At 42.3% G+C, this 22,073-nt stretch overlaps 1 protein-coding gene across 3 annotated transcripts in view; it reads right to left on the reverse strand.

Moving 5' to 3' along the window:
• Window positions 1-150: 150 nt before the first annotated feature.
• nedd9 (neural precursor cell expressed, developmentally down-regulated 9) overlaps window positions 151-22,073 on the reverse strand; it is a 37,372-nt gene continuing 15,449 nt past the window's right edge. For 2 of the 3 annotated variants that reach the window (XM_071499793.1, XM_071499792.1), the window contains exons 2-7: window positions 18,306-18,662; window positions 7,182-7,280; window positions 5,505-5,642; window positions 2,605-3,780; window positions 2,159-2,248; window positions 151-1,145 (exon numbers count right to left, since the gene is read on the reverse strand). In XM_071499793.1, the coding sequence (XP_071355894.1) occupies window positions 597-1,145; window positions 2,159-2,248; window positions 2,605-3,780; window positions 5,505-5,642; window positions 7,182-7,280; window positions 18,306-18,656 (2,403 nt within the window). In that variant the 5' untranslated portion in view covers window positions 18,657-18,662 and the 3' untranslated portion in view covers window positions 151-596. Of the gene's footprint in view, window positions 1,146-2,158; window positions 2,249-2,604; window positions 3,781-5,504; window positions 5,643-7,181; window positions 7,281-16,691; window positions 18,285-18,305; window positions 18,663-22,073 lie in introns of those variants that run through there. The other variant, XM_071499794.1, reaches the window with a different exon arrangement.

Consider the following 22,073-nt stretch of genomic DNA (forward strand, 5'->3'; position numbering starts at 1 on the left):
ACTATGTCTAGCTTGTTACTTAAATTCCCTCTTCATACTGTCCACCTCCTTTTGACTTGCAGTTACCAAACCTCTGCTTCTGCTCCTCTGGGAAATTTCTCTTTTCCTCGAACAAATCTGTTATGTCAGAGAAATGAAAAGACACAGTCACATGGTTAAGAACAGTCCTTTACTTTGTGGAAATCTCCACACACATCGACATTAACGTGATTTACAAGGAGATTTACCGTCACACCCAGCAGTAACACACATTAACGACATTTTACAGGTGAAAATGAAACAAACAGGACATCTCATAAGGTGCTTCATAATATGCAACAGGAATGTTATGAAAAATGTCCACATAATCCTACAGAGACACCAATGCTGCACCTACATATATATTCATAACATAATATAAAACAATCTACACAAAAATATAGCAAATATTTACAGAACAGACTATTTACAACATCCAAAACAGGCTTAAAGATGAAGAGCAATATATATATATATATATATATATATATATACATACTGTAAATATATATATTTGTACTAGATGAATGTACACATGGAGTCTGTGGTGAAATGTACAGGAGCAACATGGGTGAAAATCACGAATTAGCCATTTGCAGTAACTGTTCTTTGAACTGCTGTGAGTGGTGCGAGAGATCGGTGACTCTGTCCACCATCTCCTGGATGGCGGCTGTGTTTGGATAGTTCAGGGCGGCCGTTTTAGTCGCAGCCACCACCGTCTTTAACAAGTCACACAGCACATTACTGGAGTTCATCACCCTGTTTGCTACCTCGGGGGCCGAGGCCTGCCTGGACAGAGTGTCTCCGATGAAGACCAGTTTGTGGGCGCTGAGGATGACGAACTTGCTGTGGGCTACGAAGATGCGAGGAGGCTGCCCGGCGCTGACGCAGCCGAAGAAGGCGTCGACGGCGCTGAGGAGCGTGACAAAGTGCTGCTCGCACTGCTCCGAGTAGAAGCCAAGCAGCTGGCGGTCCCGAGCGCACACGTGAGCGGAGGTGGACAGGGTGGAGGGAGAGTCCGAGGGGGAGGCCACGGTCACACCTGAGTGCTGGTGTGACGTCCACTGTGTGATGTCATTCTCCACGGGTTTGATCACTTCCTGCTCCAGCTTCTTGAACTGATTGATCTGTGAAGGGTGACGAGAATTAGATTATTTTCTGACCTTTCTTGTATGTTATCTCTGGAACTGTTAGTCAATTGATCAAATAAAAGAACGTTAATCAGCAGCTGTTTAGATAATTGATACATTTTTTAAGCAAAAGTACCAAATATTTGCTGGTTACATCTTCTTAAATATGAAGATTTGCTGCTTGTTTTAAGTAAATAATTTTTTTTTGTTTTGTTTTGGATTTAGTCTGATAAAACATGCAATTTAGACACATCATTTTGGGCTCTGGAAAGTTGCGACGGGCATTTTTCCCTTATTTTTGACACATCATAGCCCAAACAATTAGTCGATTAAGCAAGAAAATAATCATTAGTTGAAGCCAACAGTCCAACCAGCATCAGATTTTAGGTAGTTACAGTATATCACTAAAAAGGCCCCTTATAATGTGATTTCAAATCTTAAGTATTTCTATTTAACATTAAATATTAATGAATAAATACACAACGATTAAAATTTTAAAACCACTTCCTTATTTATTGAGAGTTTAATCCTCAAAACTGATCTGCTTCAAAGAAAAACCCAACAATTGTCATCAGATTTTATGTCACTAAATCTCGATTGGTGCACAGAAGTAGAATTAGATTTAAAATATAATATATAATATATAATAATATATTGTCTCTCTCATAAAATACCCAAAAATGTTCCAACTTTAGCAGAAAATGTGTGCTCATGGTGCATCACAATGCTCATAGTCAGAAGCTGATTGAGAAAATAAATGTGTTTACACCTTTAATATCTTTGTTATTTTCTGTGTCAGACTATGAGGTGCCATCTGGTTACTGGCCTGGTTTTTATCTCACAAAGTCTCAAAACCACGAGACCCAGAAGGTCAGCAGCAGCTGTGAGTGTTTGATGTTATGTTTAATGAATGTATTAATATTTATGACTGATAACACAGAAGCACCAATCCTAACCGCTCCGTCAGCGTAGCAACGTCTGTGACTGTAAAAAGAAACAGAAAGTCTCACCTGTTCCTGCCCCAGCTGCACTTGACTCTGCTTGATGATGTTTTCTTTCTCCAGCAGCTCCTTCTGCTGACGCTCAAAGTCCTCTTTGCCCTGCGGAGGAGGACGCACAAGTGAGAAAAGGTATTCAAACTTACTCACACAGCCCAGGGTCAACCTCTGATACATGCGTGATACTTTATACGTGGTATAAAGTCATAAAGCTAATAAAGCAATAAGAGCAGGTCACGAGCTTTAAATTCCCAATAAGCTGCTGCTGGACTGAATAAAATCCTTAACTGCAACATTACTCACTCACTTATTGTAAAACAGTATCAGAGCAGAAAATAATCTACATAAGAATATGTTAAAGATGCAAAACTCTCAATAAAGCTCTACACATGGGGGCTTTAACTTGATGTTTCGACACAGTTTTCTTCAGCCGTGTCTTTTAGTCGTTGAGCATTTACCTGTAGATGTACGTAATCGTAGTCCTCCATCCAGCTTTTCACACACTTCTCACTGTTGTTCATGTTGTCTTTGTCCTGGCTGGAGGGCACAGGGAAGGGCTTGGTCTGCTCCCCGTAGCTGTCGTTATCTGAGGAGGGGGAGGTGAGCGCGTGGATCATGTTCTCATCAGGTGTGCTCCCGTTAGAGAAAGACCCGTCCATGTGCGTCCGCCTGAACAGCAGCTCAGCGTTGCTGCCTATCGTGGAGGCCAGCTGCTTGGCGTCGTCGGGGACGGTCCTGGAGACCATGACGAAGCGGTCCAGGTCGTCGCTCTTGTTGTGGTGTTTTCCAGAGGAGGCCAGGGCGTTCAGAGCCCAGCTGCAGTTCTCCAGGACTTGGTAGATCTGCAGCAGGATCTGCTGGGAGTCCTCCAGGCGTCCCAGCTGCCGTCTCATCTTACTGTGCAGGCTGGAGTCTGATAGAGACGTGGCGTTTGCTGCAGCCCCGCGACCAAACACAATGAAGTCTCCCACAGCAGCCCGGACCCTGTCCAGCACTGTGCGGACGTCGTTAGCATGGCGCTCCATGAAGGGAAAAGTCCTCCAGTGAGGGGAAGCTGCCATTGAATGCAAAGACCAGACTGAAGCCTCCACGCCCTGCTGCAGGCGGTACAACCTCTGGACGGCAGCGTCCACATCCAGAGCGAGGCGGCCCTCGGAGCTGGAGCCCGTGGAGGACGAGGAGGTGGACATGCTGCTGCGTGTGCTGCCGGTGCTGGAGAAAGACAGGCGGTTCACGCCGTCAGTCACGTCTCCTACTGCTCGAGCATCCTGAGCGGGGATGTCGTAGATGCCTTTGCTTCCGTCTCTGTCAGCGGGCGAGGTTCTGTGCTGGGAGGGCTGCTTGCACCGGGGGATGTCGTATATGTCTTTCTGAGATCCTGCCCCTGAATGAAGGGCGGGCGGAGGCACGTCGTAAATGCCTTCGTTGCCGTTGGTGTTTGGGTGTTGGTGTTGGGCGGCAGGCTCCATGTTGGGAGGGAAATCATAATGTGACTGTGGGCTCTGTGCGGACTTGGTGAGGACAGGTGGCGGTACGTCGTAGATGCCCTCCTGCTTGTGTTTGAGGGGCTGTGGGAAGTCGTAGTTTCCTTCCTGGAGGGCGGGGTTGGTCCTGCAGGGAGGCACCGAGTAGACCTGTGGGTGAGGAAAATCATTAGCTTTATTTCCAGTGCAAAATCACAACCATGCAGCACAGTCATGCTCATGTTTGTTATTTATCTATTGTGTCAGGCACAGACTGGTGCACAGTCCACATGGACTTACAGGACACCAAAAAGACTCAACAAATCATTATAATCACTCATCCATTTTACCAAAAGTCGTAACCATTAAATCAACATGTGATCAGTATTAAAACATGAAATGAATTTAACCTAAATCACAAAGTCTTTTCTCTCACAGTAAACCTGCCTGTTTCTACAGATGGTGGTAAAGTACCTGAATATAACTGCACACACAGACACAGACACATTTGACTACTGGTTAAATTCTGCTTCAGCCACATTTTGGTCATGTTTCATCAGATAATATGTTCTTAATTTAGGTTTCTACCAAACATCAACAACATCATCGCCTTTCCTTGTACATCAGGAACACGATGTACTTCAGATTCACACGCGCTGTAGTAACCTGGTTACTGCAAACCTGTGTATACACGCAGCAGTAATCAGATCTCCCCTCTACCCCAGCCTTATTTTGGAAGGTGGTTTTCTTATTTTAACTGTAGCAGTGACAGAAGCCACAGCGGAGCCAGCAGCACAAGAGTCTAAATCAACAAAACATTCGATAAACTTTGTCTTAGTTTCAGTTTTTGTCTGACTCTGGATTGGATTGTTTTAGAAGTGAGAACACATTGTTACATCTAACAATATCTCCTTTCATCCAGTTCCTCTTTTGGCTGCAGTGTGTTGTTTTGCACACGTGTACTTGTAGAAAGTTGATTAGCAACCTTTATATATTTCCAAGAAATCTGAAATCTCCAGGAGAAAACCATCTTACAGAAACCACTTTTCTCGTTTACACGACAGTGAAGAAATCAGCTTACTGGAAACAGTCGACTGTGACTTGCTAAGTGTACAAACGTGCTGAATATGGGTTTTCACCGGATACACTTTGTACAGCAGTGCTGCAGTTGGCAAGTGAGGAAGTGAAACAGCTTCTGGCTTTGTGTAGATACTATATTTGAAACCTCAAACTTTCTGCTCTTGATTCCTTCCTCTAATGCAGCGTCAGACTACAACAAAGCTTTATCCTCCCACTGACAGAGCAGAGTGTGTGTCCTGACGTGCATGACACAAAGCATGATGGGAGTGCAGTGGGGTGAATAAAATGGTCGCCTGTAAGTGATTTCCATCAGCCTCGAAATGCACTCTTTACAGCTAGACAGGCTTGCCCAAACTGTAATTAGGAACGACGCAAATAACAGGTCCCAGCATATTTCAGGTTATTACAAACAAACTGATGGCGCTCTGCCTGGTCGGGTCTGGAAGTCTGGTGAAATCTTAGAGGGTCTGGAAAGAAAAGAGTTATGTCCTTGACTTTTTTTTCCTTGCTGAGAGTTCAGACACAGAACCATACTCATGGAGTTTTGGTTAAACTCCTCTGGCAGGCGAAGCTTTCATTTAGTGCAGCCGCAAGAATGTCATAAATATGACATCTGACGTATTATTCATTTATTGCAGACAATTAAAGAGAAATACTAGGAACTGTATCAATAAACAAAAAATAACATTTTTCCGGACATAAGCGGCTACCACTTCCTTAATTCTACTTTATTTGACTGAAATAAATGGTGTGTCCGAATGATGTGCCCTTTAATTGTGGTAGGAGATGGACTGGTTGATGAAATGTTCTCTTACCCCTTGTGAAGAGGGAGGTACGTCATAAACACCTTGTGTCCTGTGGTCCATTTGAGGAGGGGGAACATCGTAGACTCCCTGGTTTCTGGCAGCACCATGCTGACCAGGGAACATCTGACCAGGTGGGATATCGTACACCTGAAACATGAGAATAAGGTAAAATAAACACCAAAATGTGGGGTAAAAGCATTAAATAACACTTAAGAACTAGTTTGTTCTTTAAAAGAAAGTTGATTTATTTGACTAAGGTAAACTGCAGCCTTTTATTGCAGCAAAGCTTCACTAGTTTTGCTTTAAATCCTCAAAAACTGATTATTTTAGTCACTGGGAGTCAGAGGAAACACAATATATTATCACCTTTTATGTTGATTCGTTAGCAAACAGTTGCTAATTTAAACACCCAGCAGTTATAGAACAACATTATCATCCATCTGCAGTCGTATTTCTGTCCAACCTGATGAATAAAAGTCCTATATTCACTCTCTTTTAGCTCTGATTTGGTCTCCACCAGCTCCTTGGGGAAATATTTCTCTTTAGCAGCAGCCACCATGTTCACCAGCTACTCTCTAGCTGTATCAGTCTACAGTGGGTTTTTACAGATGTTTTTTTGCCTGAGAACATCTGCCTGATGTGGCCAAACACGCAGCGGTGAGAATGAACCAAATCAGTAAAATTACAGCCCAGACAGCTGAACCAACGAGCTGAAACTCTCAGCAGAGTTCAGTAAATCTGAGGGAGCTGCAGATTCAGTGAGAATCCTCTGTAGCTTCATCATCCCTTTCACACTGTCATTAAATTTGTTATCATAAAAATATCAATCACGGAGTCATTAAAAACAGCAAAATAACAAAACTAGCTTTATTAAACTAACATCAGTGCAGCACTGCAGGTCTTATCAGCTGAAGGCAAGATGACAGGACAAAATTAAAACTGTCGAGCCTCCTTTCTGAGAAAATAAGGTCACTCCAGAGAACAGGATATGTGGTAGATTCAAATACAGAACGTACTGAGGATCGGGCTTCTGGTTCTGACAAAGAGCTCCTACTGTATTTGCAACTATATTCTGAATTTGTTGGATGTATTTCTCCTCCCTCACCCAGCATCCACCAGTTGCCACTCATTTCTATTTAGTGTGAAAATCATTTCGCAGATTCTCAAAAAAGTCAGCATTCATTTTCATCTATAACGCAACTCTGACGCAACTTAATGCAGAAATGAAGTTCAGTGTGATGGTTTAAAGATTTTTTTTTTTTAAATATATAGATATTCATGGAAACCTATGGATACCTGAAAGATGGAAAAATGCATTCAAATGTTTAAAAACACAGCACAGTGTTGGACAGAACGGTCAAATATCGTGTTAAGTATGTGATGTTTGTAGCACAAAGGCTAAAACATACGAAACCACTGATATGGTCCATTAAAATTAACAAAACTCATATTTTAGAAATAGATTTTTGGAACTTAAATGCAACTGACTTGGAGATTTTGCTTATTTATCTACTTATTTAAATTTGACTAAAATCAAGTCAAAATGTGAACTGGTGGTTGTTCACATTATTAGATTTACATTAGACTACTACTTACTAACGTATTAAGTAGAAAGAGAAGTAGACAGAAGTAGACGGTACAGTCCTGTTGTTGTATTGTACAATCTGTGGGACATTAGACACTTACCCCCTGTGATCTACTGGGTGGGACGTCATAGACGTCCTGCTGGTTGTGTTGGCCTGGGCTGTAGGTGTAGGTCTGTCCCACTCTGGTCGGGGTCACCACCTGTCCAATCACAGCAGGGGAGAGACAAACAATGAGAGCTGCTGTCTAAAAAAAAACGACACCTGGAAAACAGCAGTGCTCAAGACAAATGCTGAGAATCACAAATCACAAACACTCTCCTCCTGGCTTCTGTGTGTGTCCCTGCTCTCTGCTGTTTTGCCTGTTTCCCATTCGCAGTCCTCAAATGACCCAGGGACAGAAAGTGATTACAGTGGAGGCAGATATGTTCTGAGACAGACCAACATCCTCCCTGTTTCAGGATATTTGTAAAGAACCCAGGAAACCGAGCGATAAACAGAGACCTGGAGCTGCAGGGCAGAGACAACAGAGCATCCTGGTGGTCTACGGGCTTAAGACTCCACCATGGCACGATGTCCCTTCCTTTTCCTGTCAGCTCTACACTGTACACTATCAAACAAAGGCAAAAATGCTTTAATAGAGCTTTAATAGAGAGATAAATGACAGAGTTGTGAGTCACTGGTGTGGATGAATGACCCTATTAAAACCCAAGTATACTGTACGTAAGGATTTAAGACACCTTTAAAATATTTTACACCGTGGGACAGACAGGCTACAGAATAACGGTGTGATTATTACTTGGAAAATACAAAACACACACTCCCAGCTTCACCTACATTACACTTGTGACATTTTTGCCCTTTATTTATTTATTTATTTTTTAAATCACATTTTCCCTCCTTCTTTTCCCATCAGCACTCATCAGTCCCTCCACACCTCCTAATCCCAGTGTTTCCATCCCCCTTTCCCCATGCTGTCTCCTATCCCCTAAAAGCAGAGCTGCAGACCTCCTTGCTGCGTCAGACAGACAGAGGAATGCTGGGAATGTCCTTCCCCCAGCCCGGTACTGCTCTTCTGCCCCCACGCACCACTATCGCCACACTGGAACGAGCAGGGTTCATTAACAGGGCTCGAAAATAGGAACCATACGCATGGCTTCCTGGCAGAGGAGAAAGTCTCCAGGGAGGTATAAGACTTTAGTCCCGGTATCCAGTCATGAGTCGCTGTGTAGCCCAGTTAATATCCTAATACCATCTCTTGTACTGTGGACACATTCATCGGAGCGTGAGCGGTAGGAGCCGTAACCTCAGCCAACTCTGAATGGGATTAATGTTTCTGAGGAAGGAGCAGAGAGGGAGAGGAGGAAGGGGTTTGTAAAATAGATTTATGAAAAAAGGTAACAGAGGTGGGGGGGGGAAGAGAAGAACGGAAAATGAGAGTACGTCGCCTAGTATGGAAAGGAATGCCATTCATCTGAGCTGGAGTCTGACTAACAGTAGTCCATATGGTTCTCATAAGTCCAATCTGAACAAGCCCGTGATGATTTAAGGTGTTCATTGTTGGCATTCCTGTCTGTGCATACATCATCCAAACAGGGCCTATGGGTCAGAGCTGAAACACACACCACGGGCTTTAAATGCGTCAACCCAAGCTCTGAAGTAAACCAGCAGAGGAGTAAATAGCCTTGCTGCTTTTTCACTTTTCACATTTCAAGCTGTTAAAACTTTAAAAAAAAGATGCTTAATCTACTTTATAGTATATACAGTACCACACTGCTGCCATTTGTTATTGCACATTCATGGCTGTTTAGAACTGTAATTGATTCACTGTGCACTGTACATAATATCAGTAATTGGTTCATATGATGTAGATTAGATTTGGAAACCTCAGACAAAATCAACAGTGCACATGAAAAAGTTAACATTAAAGGATTTTGTAACTCCTATAACTGTTGTCTGACTTTGATTTAAATATGTGATGATGTAAAAAAAAACAGAAGTAAAGAGTTTAATGTTGCCATGGAATCAGTTTGTTTCAGTAGCTGGGAACCACAACTTGAGCTCTATTTTATTGAGCGTATATGTGTTAACATTTTGACAAATTGGCACCATTAAAACTATGCCGAATCTACTATTAGCTGCTCCTGTTTCCAATGTAACCGTGACAGTACAGACAACTATCACTGAATTATTCTGATACTGAAGAAAATTTGAAAACTTAATGATTCCCAGGCAAGTTCTTGAGTTAAGGAGAGATTTTTTTTATGATTTCTCAGTAGATTTATGGATGTTTGTTTGCGATGAATACCTGAAATAATGATAACCTTAGGAAGTGTAAGTCACACTGACTCTGATAATGTGTGTGTCATGTTTGTCATGTGTTTAAAGTACTCCAACTGTCTCCATGTTGGATTCCCACGACAACACTTTCATTAGCATGGATTGAGAGCCGCATTACTGACTTTTACATGTTCTGTTTTAATTGTTTACAAAATAAAACTGTGTTGTGAATTTAAACCAGGCTGTTACAACCTTCCCAGAGCTTGAAACCAGACACGGGGACCTAGTCTTTCACTTAGTAACAACAAAGTGACGCTTGGTAAAAGGTCACTTCGGCCCGGCTGCTGTCCCTGCGGGTTGATCCTGTGTGCTGACGATAAGCGGACGCCTGGACTCAGCTGCCACACGCAGATGGCAGCGAGGTGTCTGTCAAAGACCTCGGTGACCTTTTCCACAGGTACATGTCATGGCTTTGAGCAGCACCCTTGCCATCATCGGCTCCTCTCAGCCGCTGCCAGATGCACACTGCTCATTTATTTCCCATCTCCGACCTCTGTTTACCCAGCAGGCTGTTGCTCCGAGGCCGCTCGGCGCTGCCATAATTGCTGCTGGGTAAATATTTACCTCATCCGATGAGGTCGGCGCTTGCGTGGCGGCAGTGGCAAGTCCTTTTACAGAGCGATGACATCATGAAGAGCTGAGGCGAATGAGCAAACATTTGTTCCCACTCAGGTGATAGACTCTTAGGATTCCTTCATGGATGAGGCAGAGCACACTAAGAGACTAAAGAGGGATCAGGTTTAAACTAGTGCCCTGAGGAGCCAAATAGATGCCTTGTTAACGCTGCTACGCTTTACGCTGAGTGACTCATGGCTCTTTCAGCAATACTATGTTTACTTAGCATCCTGGCAGGCTCAGGTTTTGGCAAGTAGGACTTTTCAGCTTTACTTCAGAGTCATTTGAGAGGTGTCGTCATAATGTCAACAACTGCCTCATGAGATTGTTATACTCTAAGATTTTTCGGGCAGCTAAACATATAGTCTGTGCTCTGGGAGATAAAATAGTCACCAGAATCATATTGTGACATCATGATCTTATCATATCAACCCTGTTCTTATCTTTGTTTAAAGGTGGAGCTAAAACCGACCTGTTATTTTGGCTATTTACATCAATGAGGGAAGGCTGAATAACAGAAACACCTCTCTGTATAATGCAATAAACTGCAAACTAAATGCTCCAACATGATCACACAGTTGAATCAACACCTCTATCTAAGTCTATTTTTATAATTGACTAATCATTTATTATTTTTGTAAGAAAAATGCCATAAATTCACTTGTTTGACTGGTTTATTTTTTCAGCTTTTCTTAATCTTCTATATTAAACTGAAACTCTTTGGGTTTTGGACTGTTTTTGGTATAAAAATGATTTTTGAATATGTCAAATTCAGCTCTAGGAAATTGTGATGGGCATTTCCTCTTATCATATTCATCCAAACAAATAATCTATTAATTAAATCTATAATGAAAACAATCATTAGCTGCAGTTGGTTGGCGTATTATATAAATTTTCCATACTGTGATACTGTGATGTAGTCAGATGGAAAATGAAAGGAAAAACCTGAATAAATAAGTGGAGACAGATACAGTAACAAACGCAGATTTTTCCATACACTGGAGGGTTAGAAAAGCATGAAAATTATGTGAATCCTATGTTTTGGCCTTTGCAATCACCACATTTTAACCCAACTAAACACCAGCGGGAGGTTTTGGATACATCATGAAAACACCAAATGAGGGAATATCTCTTGGGAGAAGTGTGTTCAATCCCTCCAGCAGAGTCTCAGTCACGGAGAATCTATGCCAATTGAAACTGTAAATGGAGACTTGGGGTGGTCCAACACTTTACAATAAACTGTATGTTGATTTTTCCTTTATCATTATGTTTTCCACCATGTTGTCCAGCCCTAGCATGGTTCATTTCTGCAAAATTGCCAGTGGGTGATTATAGCTCCTGTGTGTGGCAAGATTTTTCAGGAAATCATCATTTCACACCCTTTCATTGGCTACACACACGCACAACCACTTCCCCTCGCTAATGGCCTGCTGACACATATCAACAACCCTAACAAGGCTTTTCACCGGAGTTCGGATGATAAAAGATGGTGACAGTGATGCTGCCGGTGATGTGACAACTGAACTCTATAGAATTTCTTCCATCCATCTCCTTCTTCACACCTCCTCATCCCCTGCCCTGCGCCCTTACCCACCTATCTGGATGACCTCCGCCTGTTTCTACCTTTCGCTCCGTCAGCGCAGCACTGGAGGTTCACCTTTTAACGAGGGTCACCCAAGGACGCAGGGAAAACAAAATCTGAACCACCAGCCGTGGCAAACTCACCATGCTATCAGTCATAAGTTAGGCAACAGTGATATTTTGTATGTGACTCCATCTCCTAAATGTAGGGTGTGTTTCTGCTCTGTAATAACCTGCCCTTTTCTGCTTTGCTGAATCACGGCACAAAGATGTCTCCTGCACTGTTGTGGGCCATTTTCCTCGCTCCTCAGAACTGCTCGATAATGTTCCCCTCCATCGCTCGGAGCTGCACCAGCCTATTAAAGTGCCAAACTAATTAATGCAGGTAATTAAGTCTTGAATCCTGCGAGGCCTTCAGCCGTCTCCATAACACGTCCAAGTGGCTAAACCCAAACAGACAGGGGGCTTAATGAGGAGCATTAAAAGAGAACGCACTGATTTTAGCACTAACAAGGATCATCGCTCATCCTCTCAGATCAAAGCAGCTTCTTAATGTGCTGGTGTGATTATCCGAACAGAAGTAATGTTAAAAGATGTGTCTGACATTTGGTGTTTACACTCTAGGAAAAAAATATCATGAGACAATCCTCCAAGAAATAAAAGAGGATAATGTGAAATGGGAACTATATTCAGTGACCCTTAGGCACAGTCGCGCTTTTGAGATAAATGCTAATGCTAACATGGTAACATTCACTCTGTTCACCATCTTACTTGACCATGTTATCGCGCCAACATTTGCTAATCACCATCTGACTCTGATGGGAATGTATTTGGTTGTAAACAAAGGTAATGGACTAATATTGAAAATCTCATACAACCCTTGATGGCACTAGATGGACGGTCAGGTGATCTCACCGAAGTTATTTCAATGAATCCTGAGAAGAACATAAGTACAACAGCCAAAATGCAATGGCAATCCTTTAGATAGTTGTTGACATATTTCAATGAAACCCACAAATGTCAACCATATGTTGGCACCAGAGGAAAAGTCAGTGGATAAAAAAAGTCAGCAGGATCCATCCTCTGGAAAACCATGAATGTCTGTACACAGTTTTATTGCAATCCTTCCAATCATTGTCAAGATAGCTCAGTCTGGATCAATGTGGTGGACTGACCAACACTCCCATCCATAGAGTGTAGCTAAAAATGCCAAATAAATTCACTTGCTTTGGCTTTTAAATGTGCATATTTCCTGGTTTTCATGTCTTCTGTTATATGAAACTGAATCTCTTTGGTTTTTGTGCAGTTGGTTGGATAAAAAAGACTGAATCTGACTATGTCAACCCTAGAGCCATGTCAGGAGCACAGCTGAAAATGTTAACTTTCAGCAAAGCATTTCCTGTCTTCTCTCCTCCTGCCTTTCTTATTTTATCACATTCTCTGCTTTAAACTTTCAAAAGGGGAGAAAGTCTTCTTTCTGCTCTGCACACTGCAGAGCAGACAACTTTTGCTACAACTGATTTATGACCTTGCCCTCTCGGTCAAATCTTATGGGCCAACGATTCATCACAACTGCGACAATGGCGAGCAGACAAGAATCTGAAGGAGCCGCCTGCTCCAGGAAGAAATAACTCACTTATCTGGAACTGAGATCGGCTTGTGCATGATTAGGCAGAGAAAATATGGCCGAGGCAAACAAACAAGCCATTCATTACACAAAACCTGGTTACTTCCAAAAGGGTTTTTATCAAGGTAGATAGCACACCCTCGTAGCCCATAAACAGTTATCAGAGCACTTCCTTGAGTTGTGTGGGAGTTTATTAATCCTTTTGTTGCACCCCCACCTCTTTATGGCACCAATGAGCAGATCGGATCTATGGGTATGACACAGTGAATGGAGGAAATGCCCATAAAAGGAGCAGACCTCATGAAAGCAGGAAGTGAGGAATGAAAAGGCCGTCTGGTAGGAGTAGATAAGATGCTTGCGGAGATCTTTGAACTCTGAACCCAACCCATCTTTGAACGGCGTGACCTCAGCGCCTGAGTCAGAGGGGGAAGCACAGAGGAAACGTGAACACTGAGGAGAAACTGACGGAGTGAAACAGACACACCTTTCAGAGCTGGTGAAGAAGAAAAGAGAAGCAGGCTAAGATGAAAAACAGGCCTCAAAGAGCTGAATGATAAAAGGCAGCACAAGGCCTCTCCTGGCCTCCATGTGAGGAGAGTCTGTGTGGCCGAGAGCTCCAGGCATCCGTCCCACACGGTCCCAGCTCGGAGGCCTTAGAGGAGTGTGGGGTTGGGGGGGGCAGCTGTGTAGCTCCCTGGAGGGTCACCCAAGGACAAGGCCGCAGCATCAAACCAAACACCCAGTGGGGAAGAGAGCGCCAAACCTCAGTGTGCCTTTATATACCAGAGCCCCACACCACATGAAGAGAAAATAACCAGTCGCCAATCTGGATTTGCACTGTGGGGTTGGCATGCAAACCCAAGGAGGCAATCTGCAGGATATGTGCAGCAGACAGGAGAGCATGCATGCATGACTCAACACACACATGGTGAAGGACATACAGGAACCTTTCTCTCCTGGGGGGGGGGGGTTTGAGAAGGGGATCATCAGTCTAGGAAGCCTGCATCAGTGTCCATAATAATTTGGAGAGCCAGCTGTGTGTTTGTGCGTTCACATGTGTGTTTGCACTTCACAACAAGAAAGTGGCAGATTTCCTTCATCTCAATCGACTGTTAGCACGTTGCACCGCACGCAGCATGAGTCAACACTCGCAGCCTGTCATCAATACTGCTCTCACAAAGAGTAGTAGTAAACATGACTCAGTTTGGCATTTTGAAGAGCAAAGGTCAGGGTTTGGATTAGACATCAACAAGAATTATCTCTATAAATACAACGACACAGTATATTCAAGTCAACTTTATTTCTGGAGTGTGCTTATGAAGTGGATGGAGCTGTTTTCATAGAAACACAAGCCTCCAGGATAATTCTAACTTAACTATACATTTATACACTGTGGTGATCAGTTTGAGTTATTGTAGCTTTAAGAAATCGTTGTGTGTAGTAAGATGAATGGCTTTAAATACTGACCCTTGGCTGCTGTTGCTATAAAGTAAGAAATTTGGAACAAAACGTAATTTTTATAGTTGTGAACTTTGTCAACATTACTTTATTCCCCAGACGTTTTCAGCTGTCATGCCTTCATTAGGATTTTCGAAGAGTAGGTTTGTGTCCAAAAAACAGGATTTAAAAAATGAATTTCAGTTAAAAGAAGAATGTGTTGAGGTCGACAGTAGCTTGATTCATAAATTATAAAATTAAGGATGGTGAAAGAGGTAAATTTACCATTTTTTGTTGAAAAATGGAGAGTCAAACTTCACTTTACCCTTTCATGAGTTAAGATGAAATACTGTATTTTGAAAATAACCAAGACAACATAGCCAAAAACATTTGGAGAATAAAGTGTTTGGATTGATCTTTCTGCAAAAACTGGAGGCGACTTTTTGAACCCTGAAATAACTTCTTCTGCTACCAATAATACTTTTTTCTTTTTGCACTTTCACTACAGATACTGCTGTTTGGCCTTAAATGGACTGGCTGTGGCCACAGAGACTGATGGTGCGTTCATCAGACGCCACAAGAAAACAGCAGAGACTTGTCTGAACTCGTGCAGTACACTGACACATGGACGTGTGCACTCACAGGCGTAGTAACTCACAGCGAAAATCTTTCTATTTAATGACAGGAACAACTGCCGAAAATTGCACCACTTTGATAACCACAGATTGGAGGGAAAGTTAAACGTCCAAGACTTAATTTAATCTCTCCAATAACATGATTACAGCTCAAAACGTACTCTCATTAGAAGCACATTTAATTTTCCATGTTATCACCAAAGCCTTTTTAATACCATTCCTCAGCTAAGCCTTGAGGCCTGCTATGGAAAAGAGAGGTGTTGGTTGACATGGCTGCTGTGTGCATCTATGTGTGTGTGTGAGTGTGTGTGTGTGTGTGTGGATATATCTGTGTATGAGTGTGCAGGTTGATTGACAGGCCTCTCCTCTCAGCCCCCTGGCTCAGATGACTTTATCACACTCCCTCCTGTGCAGTGAACCACACAAAGTCCTCTAAGCTCCTGGCGCCTGCTGCCTATTTACCTACTAAAATGCACACCTTAGCTCATTTCTATGATGGCTGCAGCTGATTTGTTAGAAAAAAATACCCTCAGGGTATGAAAGGCTCATCCAGCATATAATTACTACCCGTCTCCTGGAGGGATGATCTGGTCTGAGGTGCTAGAACCAGTTACGCAGTTGAATAAACAAGAAAATTTCCCTCATGTATCAGAGCACACCTGCCAATGACTTCCATTAAATGAGAGATCACTCGTTTAAATGGTGCTTTTGTGGAAAATGGCCACAAATGACAACCACTGGATGAACAGAGAACAGTTAAAGTCAGCAAAATGGCTCACTAATGTCAGTAAAGCAAAATCTAACCCCTTTGTAACACCAGCTAACATTAGCTAATGTGGCTTCTAATCTTAGCTAACATCAGTTACTTATTGCTAAAGCTGGCTAACATCAGCTAACATTAGCTATCACCTACTGTTAGGGTTGGGTAATGTTTATAGCTACAAACATGCTAACATTATCAACTAACATTAGCTAGGCTAGCATAAGCAGCTGTTAACTGAGTTGCTTGCAGTAGCTTAAGTTAGCAAACATCTGCTATCATTAGCCACCATATGTTGTTAACTAACACCTAGCTGCTTATGGTAGCTTAGCTGATGTTAGCGGATTCAGTTGATTATGTTACTTAGAGTCAGCAGACGGATTAAATAATGTCAGTTATAAAGCAAAATAGAGTCAGTAATTTAATGTCATCTGCATATTGTATCTTATGTTAGTTGTTGATAGCGAACAGTTGCTTATGTTAGCAAACATTAGCTAACATCAGGTCCCTTGCAGTAGCTAATGTTAGCTGACGTTAGCTAATGTTATCCAACAGTTGCTTAGCTTATTTGGTTAGCTTCTTTTTGCTAACTGCTAACATGTTTGCAACTGAACCTACCTGTTTAAAAGACTGTGACATTCATTGAACCCTAAAACATCCATGCTTGTTATCTCTCTGTGTTGTAAATTAATAAACGTACAATAAAGATTCCTCTGCATGTATCAGATCAAATATGAGACTCACTAGGACTGGTTGTCCTTTTTTTTAGGGCAGTCTGAAATCCTTCAACTGATCTAGGCAATAAAACAACATATATAAAAGACACACTGCTTGGAGGATTATATATAAAGCAATACTGTAAATGACCAAGCCAAGCGCAATGGTTTAGTCAGGGACTGTGTACAGCATTAAAATACAGAAAAAAAAAAAAACTACTTTCAGGCAGCTGGGCTCCACCAAAATCCAAAAAACAGCACTGTGCTGTTTGCTTTTCCACAAGTTGTTCCCACATTCACTGCCCTTCTGTGGCTTAGACTGGCTCTACTACACACAATGTGCCAATATACAAGTAATATGGGAACCCTGCACAAAAACACTACCCTGCTCTGTGGTGAACGCCAGGCCCGGCACACCCTGTCCTCCTTTCACATCACAGACCCACAATCTCTCTGATTTCTGTGTGTGCAATCACCCTGATGAGAGTCGTGGCAGACTGCAGGATAACAGGTCACCGTGTAAATGCATAAATGTCATGTCCTATCACATCTAATATCCATATTCGCCGGTGTACAACACACCCACCAGAATAGATCTTAGGTTTTAAATCCACTCTGAGAACCAAAGAACTGTTTCCAGAGGTCAGTGAATGGACCATTTTCCAGTTTCTGTCTCTCTATAAACCCACTACATTCCCTTTTTTCTACCACTCTATCTAGCTATACTCAACCCCTGCATCTAAGGAATATTAGTTGTGTGTAAATCGCCAGTACTGAGAGATTTCTGTGAACAAAGACATTTTCATTCTCTTTTTTTTATCCTCAACTTATTACTTTTTTTTTTTTAATTCTTATTTTTTTTTATTTGTCATAAATGGCTAATTTCAGCATAAGGCATCCACTTGAGTGTATCAGAAGTATTTACCTGTATACTTTAGGAATATGTAAAATACAACAAAAGTGAATATCTGAAAATGTAATCACATGAAGGATGGAAGACAAAATGCTGGCGAGATATATAGAACTGGACCAATTAGTCTATTCATCATCATTTATTAAGCCAAAATGCCAAACGTCTGCTTCTTCCAACCTCTCAAATGTGAGGATTTGCTGCTTTTTCTGTGTTATAGCATTGTAAATAAATTATTTTTAGGTATTGGACTGTTGGTCAGACATAACACCCAACTGCAAGATGTCACAGTGGGCTGTCGCAACTTCAGACGAGCTTTTTTTTTTTTTTTTTTTTTAGATTTTATCAACTAACCCAGGGACGGGCAATCATGTGCTATAGAGAGCCAACAGTCCACAGTGGCTGCTTCCAGGCAGTCCCATCAGCGGGTGGTGTTAGTGAAGAGTTCCTCCTCTCTACTGTAAGGGATCAGCTGGTGCAGCCTTTGGTTGTAATGGACGCCTGCACAGTGTTGGCTCTCCACGGATGAAAGATTCACCGACACTGAAAATAGCCATTCTCATGGAAATGTTAACAAGTACATCCGTTCTCTTTTCTGGTTCTCACCTTGCTTGGTGTGTTTTCAGCAGCTAGAGTACTCCTCGGTGGGACTTGGTAGACGTCTTGTCCAGGAGGAACCTGGTACAGGCCTTGAGACCCTGAGCCAGACTTCTTCTGATAGCTCTGAGGAGGAGACTGGGCAGCGCCGGCGGTGGCTGGCGACTGAGCGTCGAACATGGGTCCGATGAGCAGTTTCAGGCGGTTGCCAGGGGCGATGCCCTGGCGGCCATGCAGGGAGCAGAGCCACCAACCCTCCAGGCCTCCTGTGTTCTGCTCAATGACAGTCAGTATGTCCCCTTTGCGGAAGGCCAGCTCTTCTGGGGACTCCGGCACATTGTCGTACAATGCTTTGGCCATCAGGTTCTGTAGAAAGAAAGAGCTTCTTAGTACACATTTTAATTTTAATAACAGAATAAGCAAGTAGCAACAACTTTCTGTTGTATACCGTTTTTCAGATCACAGTAAATTTTACTGTGGGAACAGGTTTTAAATTATATGAAATTCCCTTGTTTGCTTTCTTGCTACTTCTGATTTTTGGCAGTATTTCTGATTTTAATCTGTACAAAAAACCAAAGTGTAAAAAAGACCAGCCCTGGTTTTGTCATCCTGACAACTTATGTCATGTATTTATTTTTTTTAACAAACCTGTTAATTACTGAGCTTTAGGTGCTAGTATGCAATTGTTACCTTTAACAGAGCTAAGCTAGCAGCTTCCCCTTATTTCCAGTCTTTATCCTAGGCTAAGCTAACTGGCTGCTAACCCCACAATAAAGGGAATAAACATATTTCCCATAATGCCAGCTATTCCAGCAAAACACTACAGTTTAACACCATTTACCATTCTTTTATGGCAGCTTAGGTGATCGACATGTAGGTGAACTTCTTTCCGCTCTTCAAATTACCATGCAAGATTGCTATTAGCCTGCAGCTCCACACCAGATGTCTTTCAAACCAAATCTGAACTTGATGGGATTTTCTCAGCTTGCGCCCCGCTCCAGGGCACAGTTATCTAAAGGGCCAGTGAGGGCTGAGGGATAATGACTCAAAACCACAGATTTTGGAGATAGGAAAAGCCCGAGAGTGTGCCACTTCTGTGTCTGAGAGAGGCATTTAAGACTAATTGCCTCAGTAAATGCATCAGTCTTTTCCTGTTAGCCTTTATTCATCCAGGGAAGGAGTTAACTGAGCATGAATACTCCTTTTCAACAGCACACAACTTTAACTCCTGGGAGCTGCCCAGCACATCAGCAGTCCTGTACTTTCAGCCGTGTACGCTCTATAAATACAATTAGGGAATAAGCACCTTGCTCAAGGGCAACTTAAAATTGGGTGCTGCAACAGAGGAGAGTGTCTGTTGTTCAGTTTTCCCAGCTTGTCTTTGTTTCATGCAAACAACCTAATTTCATTTATTTCTGCAGCACCGTAACCCAGTCACAGGGGCTTTGTAAAGACAGTAAAAAACAACTAACACATCTCCTGTTTGTTCATAGTTATTGCCTCTGATTTTGCAATAAAATTGCTAAAATGTCTTTATTATGAAGCTACAGAGGAACTGCAGCAATGAATTTTGTAAATCTTTCCCCATCTACTGAGTTATTCATTACTGAACTTGGAAATAACACTGATAAACACTAATATGAAAAGAAAGAAATTTAATGTCCTCAGCAGAGTTGTTTTTATTTATTTCGTTTTTATAAACTTTCCATGTCTTAATTTAACTCAATATGTAACTGTTGCAAATTTCAAATTTTATGTACTTTACCAATGTACATTTCTTCTAAACATGTTGTCACAGCACCCACGTTCTGGGCTTCAGATGAAGTTTAAAACTGTCAACAGGGTTTAAGCTTCACTGCTGCTGGCTTTTAATCCTCATACACTCTCATCTTGCAGCAAAGTGAGCCGGATTAAATTCACTTGTATCCGATGGACTGGACTGAGTAGAAGATAAAACTGGATTCCTAATCGGACAACACACTACATGCACATTTGGATCAAAAAGAAATATTTCTACAGACTGAGGATTATCAGAAAAAAAAAAAACTTATTGCAAATGTTTCAGCATGCAAACACAGCTTTTCAAAAGGAACAGTCAGCTTCACTTATTGTTCTAGGATCTTTTTTGTCCATGTTATTAACACCTCACCCTTCAGTAGCTCAGTGTGGGAATCAGGAAGCCCACATTGGTTTGAGGCTTTCTTGAACCTGCCTTGGCCTTTCTCTTCCCCGACCTGATTCAGACAGTTCCCATGTGAAACTCTCTGCTAGCAACATCGTTATCTCCCACTGTGGGCCTGGCCTCCCTGGCTATTGTTCGAGAACACTGTCAGGGCCATTAGCCAGAAAACACCCGTCGCACAATCACAACCCCCACCACCACCACCACCACCACCACCCACCAACCAACCAGCTGCAACAAGTTTGATTGTGGTCAACATCACCCAAAGCGAGTGGACCTGGATGTTTGTTTGCTCAGGGCTGACAGAGACATCCATGAGGATGCAAAATACTGAGTTTGAATATATGAGGAAAACTGTCAGTGCGATCAATATCTTTTCAATTCGAGCTGACACAATTAGTTGTTAGAGAACAAGCAACAAGCTCTATTTTGATCACATTTAAAGCAAAAATTCACAGTGAATATTTGCTGGTTTTCTTAGCCATGTATGATAGTGAATTGAAAATCTGGGTTTCAAACAGAGTAATTTGAAGCATCAGAGAATGTACGGCAAAAAAAATGACTGAATTATTCTCATTACGCTGATTATTCTTCTGTCAATCCTTAAATCAAACAAGTGTTTTTCCCCTTGTGCAGAAAAGAAAGGTGCCTGACCAGAATGTGAATGTCATACCTAAGAGAAAACTGAGGAAAAGGATGACTGTGATAAATGCTGTTAAATCACCTGTGTGTGCCACTGAAGAACAAAGCTGTTTGTCTGAGTGCCCCTTGCACGAGGCCCGTCGTCCTGCTGTTACCTGCTTTGTGCTTCAGGCTCAGGAGAAGCTAAATCACCTCGCAGACACACGAGCAGCACCTGTCATGCTCCTCTGACTACTCCTTTGTCTCTGCTAATTACAGTGATCGCTGCCACCAGCTGCCAAATCCAGAGCGTCAGTTTCACCGACCACATGTGCACACAGAGCGAACCAACACGTCTACTCCAACACACATAAAAAAGGGACCGAAAACCCGCCTGTGTCAGGGGAGACATGGTGATTTCAGCCCAGCCACGCTTCGCTGAGAAAAGGTGTGAGAAAAGCTGTGACCCAACATCTGTCCCCTAAACCACACGGAGATGAACATCTATGCTAAATATCTCACAGATCTCGGCGACACATTCACACAAACGCACTCACACTTAAACAAGCCTCACTGCAGATCTTAGACTCATCTCAGGACCTCTACTCTGACCGCAAGCATGGTTCAATACAATGGATATTCATATGTTGTAAATGTGTGACTGGTGTTGACAGTAGTTTTCCCTGCAGCAACACTCAAGGTACTGCAATTTAAGAAAATGTGCAGAGACAAAACACAAACAGAAAACACATCGTTTCCAGGGGACTCTAAAAAGTGACGAACACGACCTGAACCATACTTGTGTTGTGTTGTGACTCGTTTCCATTGTGTTCTGTGCAACTCACAGCATTTTATTTATATTAAATGTTGCAATTGTGATGAAAAATTGGTCAAGATTCTTTTTTCATTTGCTTTTGTTTTAATATTTGCATATGTATCCCAGGGTGCAGTGAACTGAGCTTTCAGGGCCACCG

Source organism: Trachinotus anak, unplaced genomic scaffold (assembly GCF_046630095.1).
Source record: "Trachinotus anak isolate AG129_WGS33_773 ecotype Australia unplaced genomic scaffold, CSIRO_AGI_Tana_v1 ptg000016l, whole genome shotgun sequence".
Classification (NCBI taxonomy): domain Eukaryota; kingdom Metazoa; phylum Chordata; class Actinopteri; order Carangiformes; family Carangidae; genus Trachinotus; species Trachinotus anak.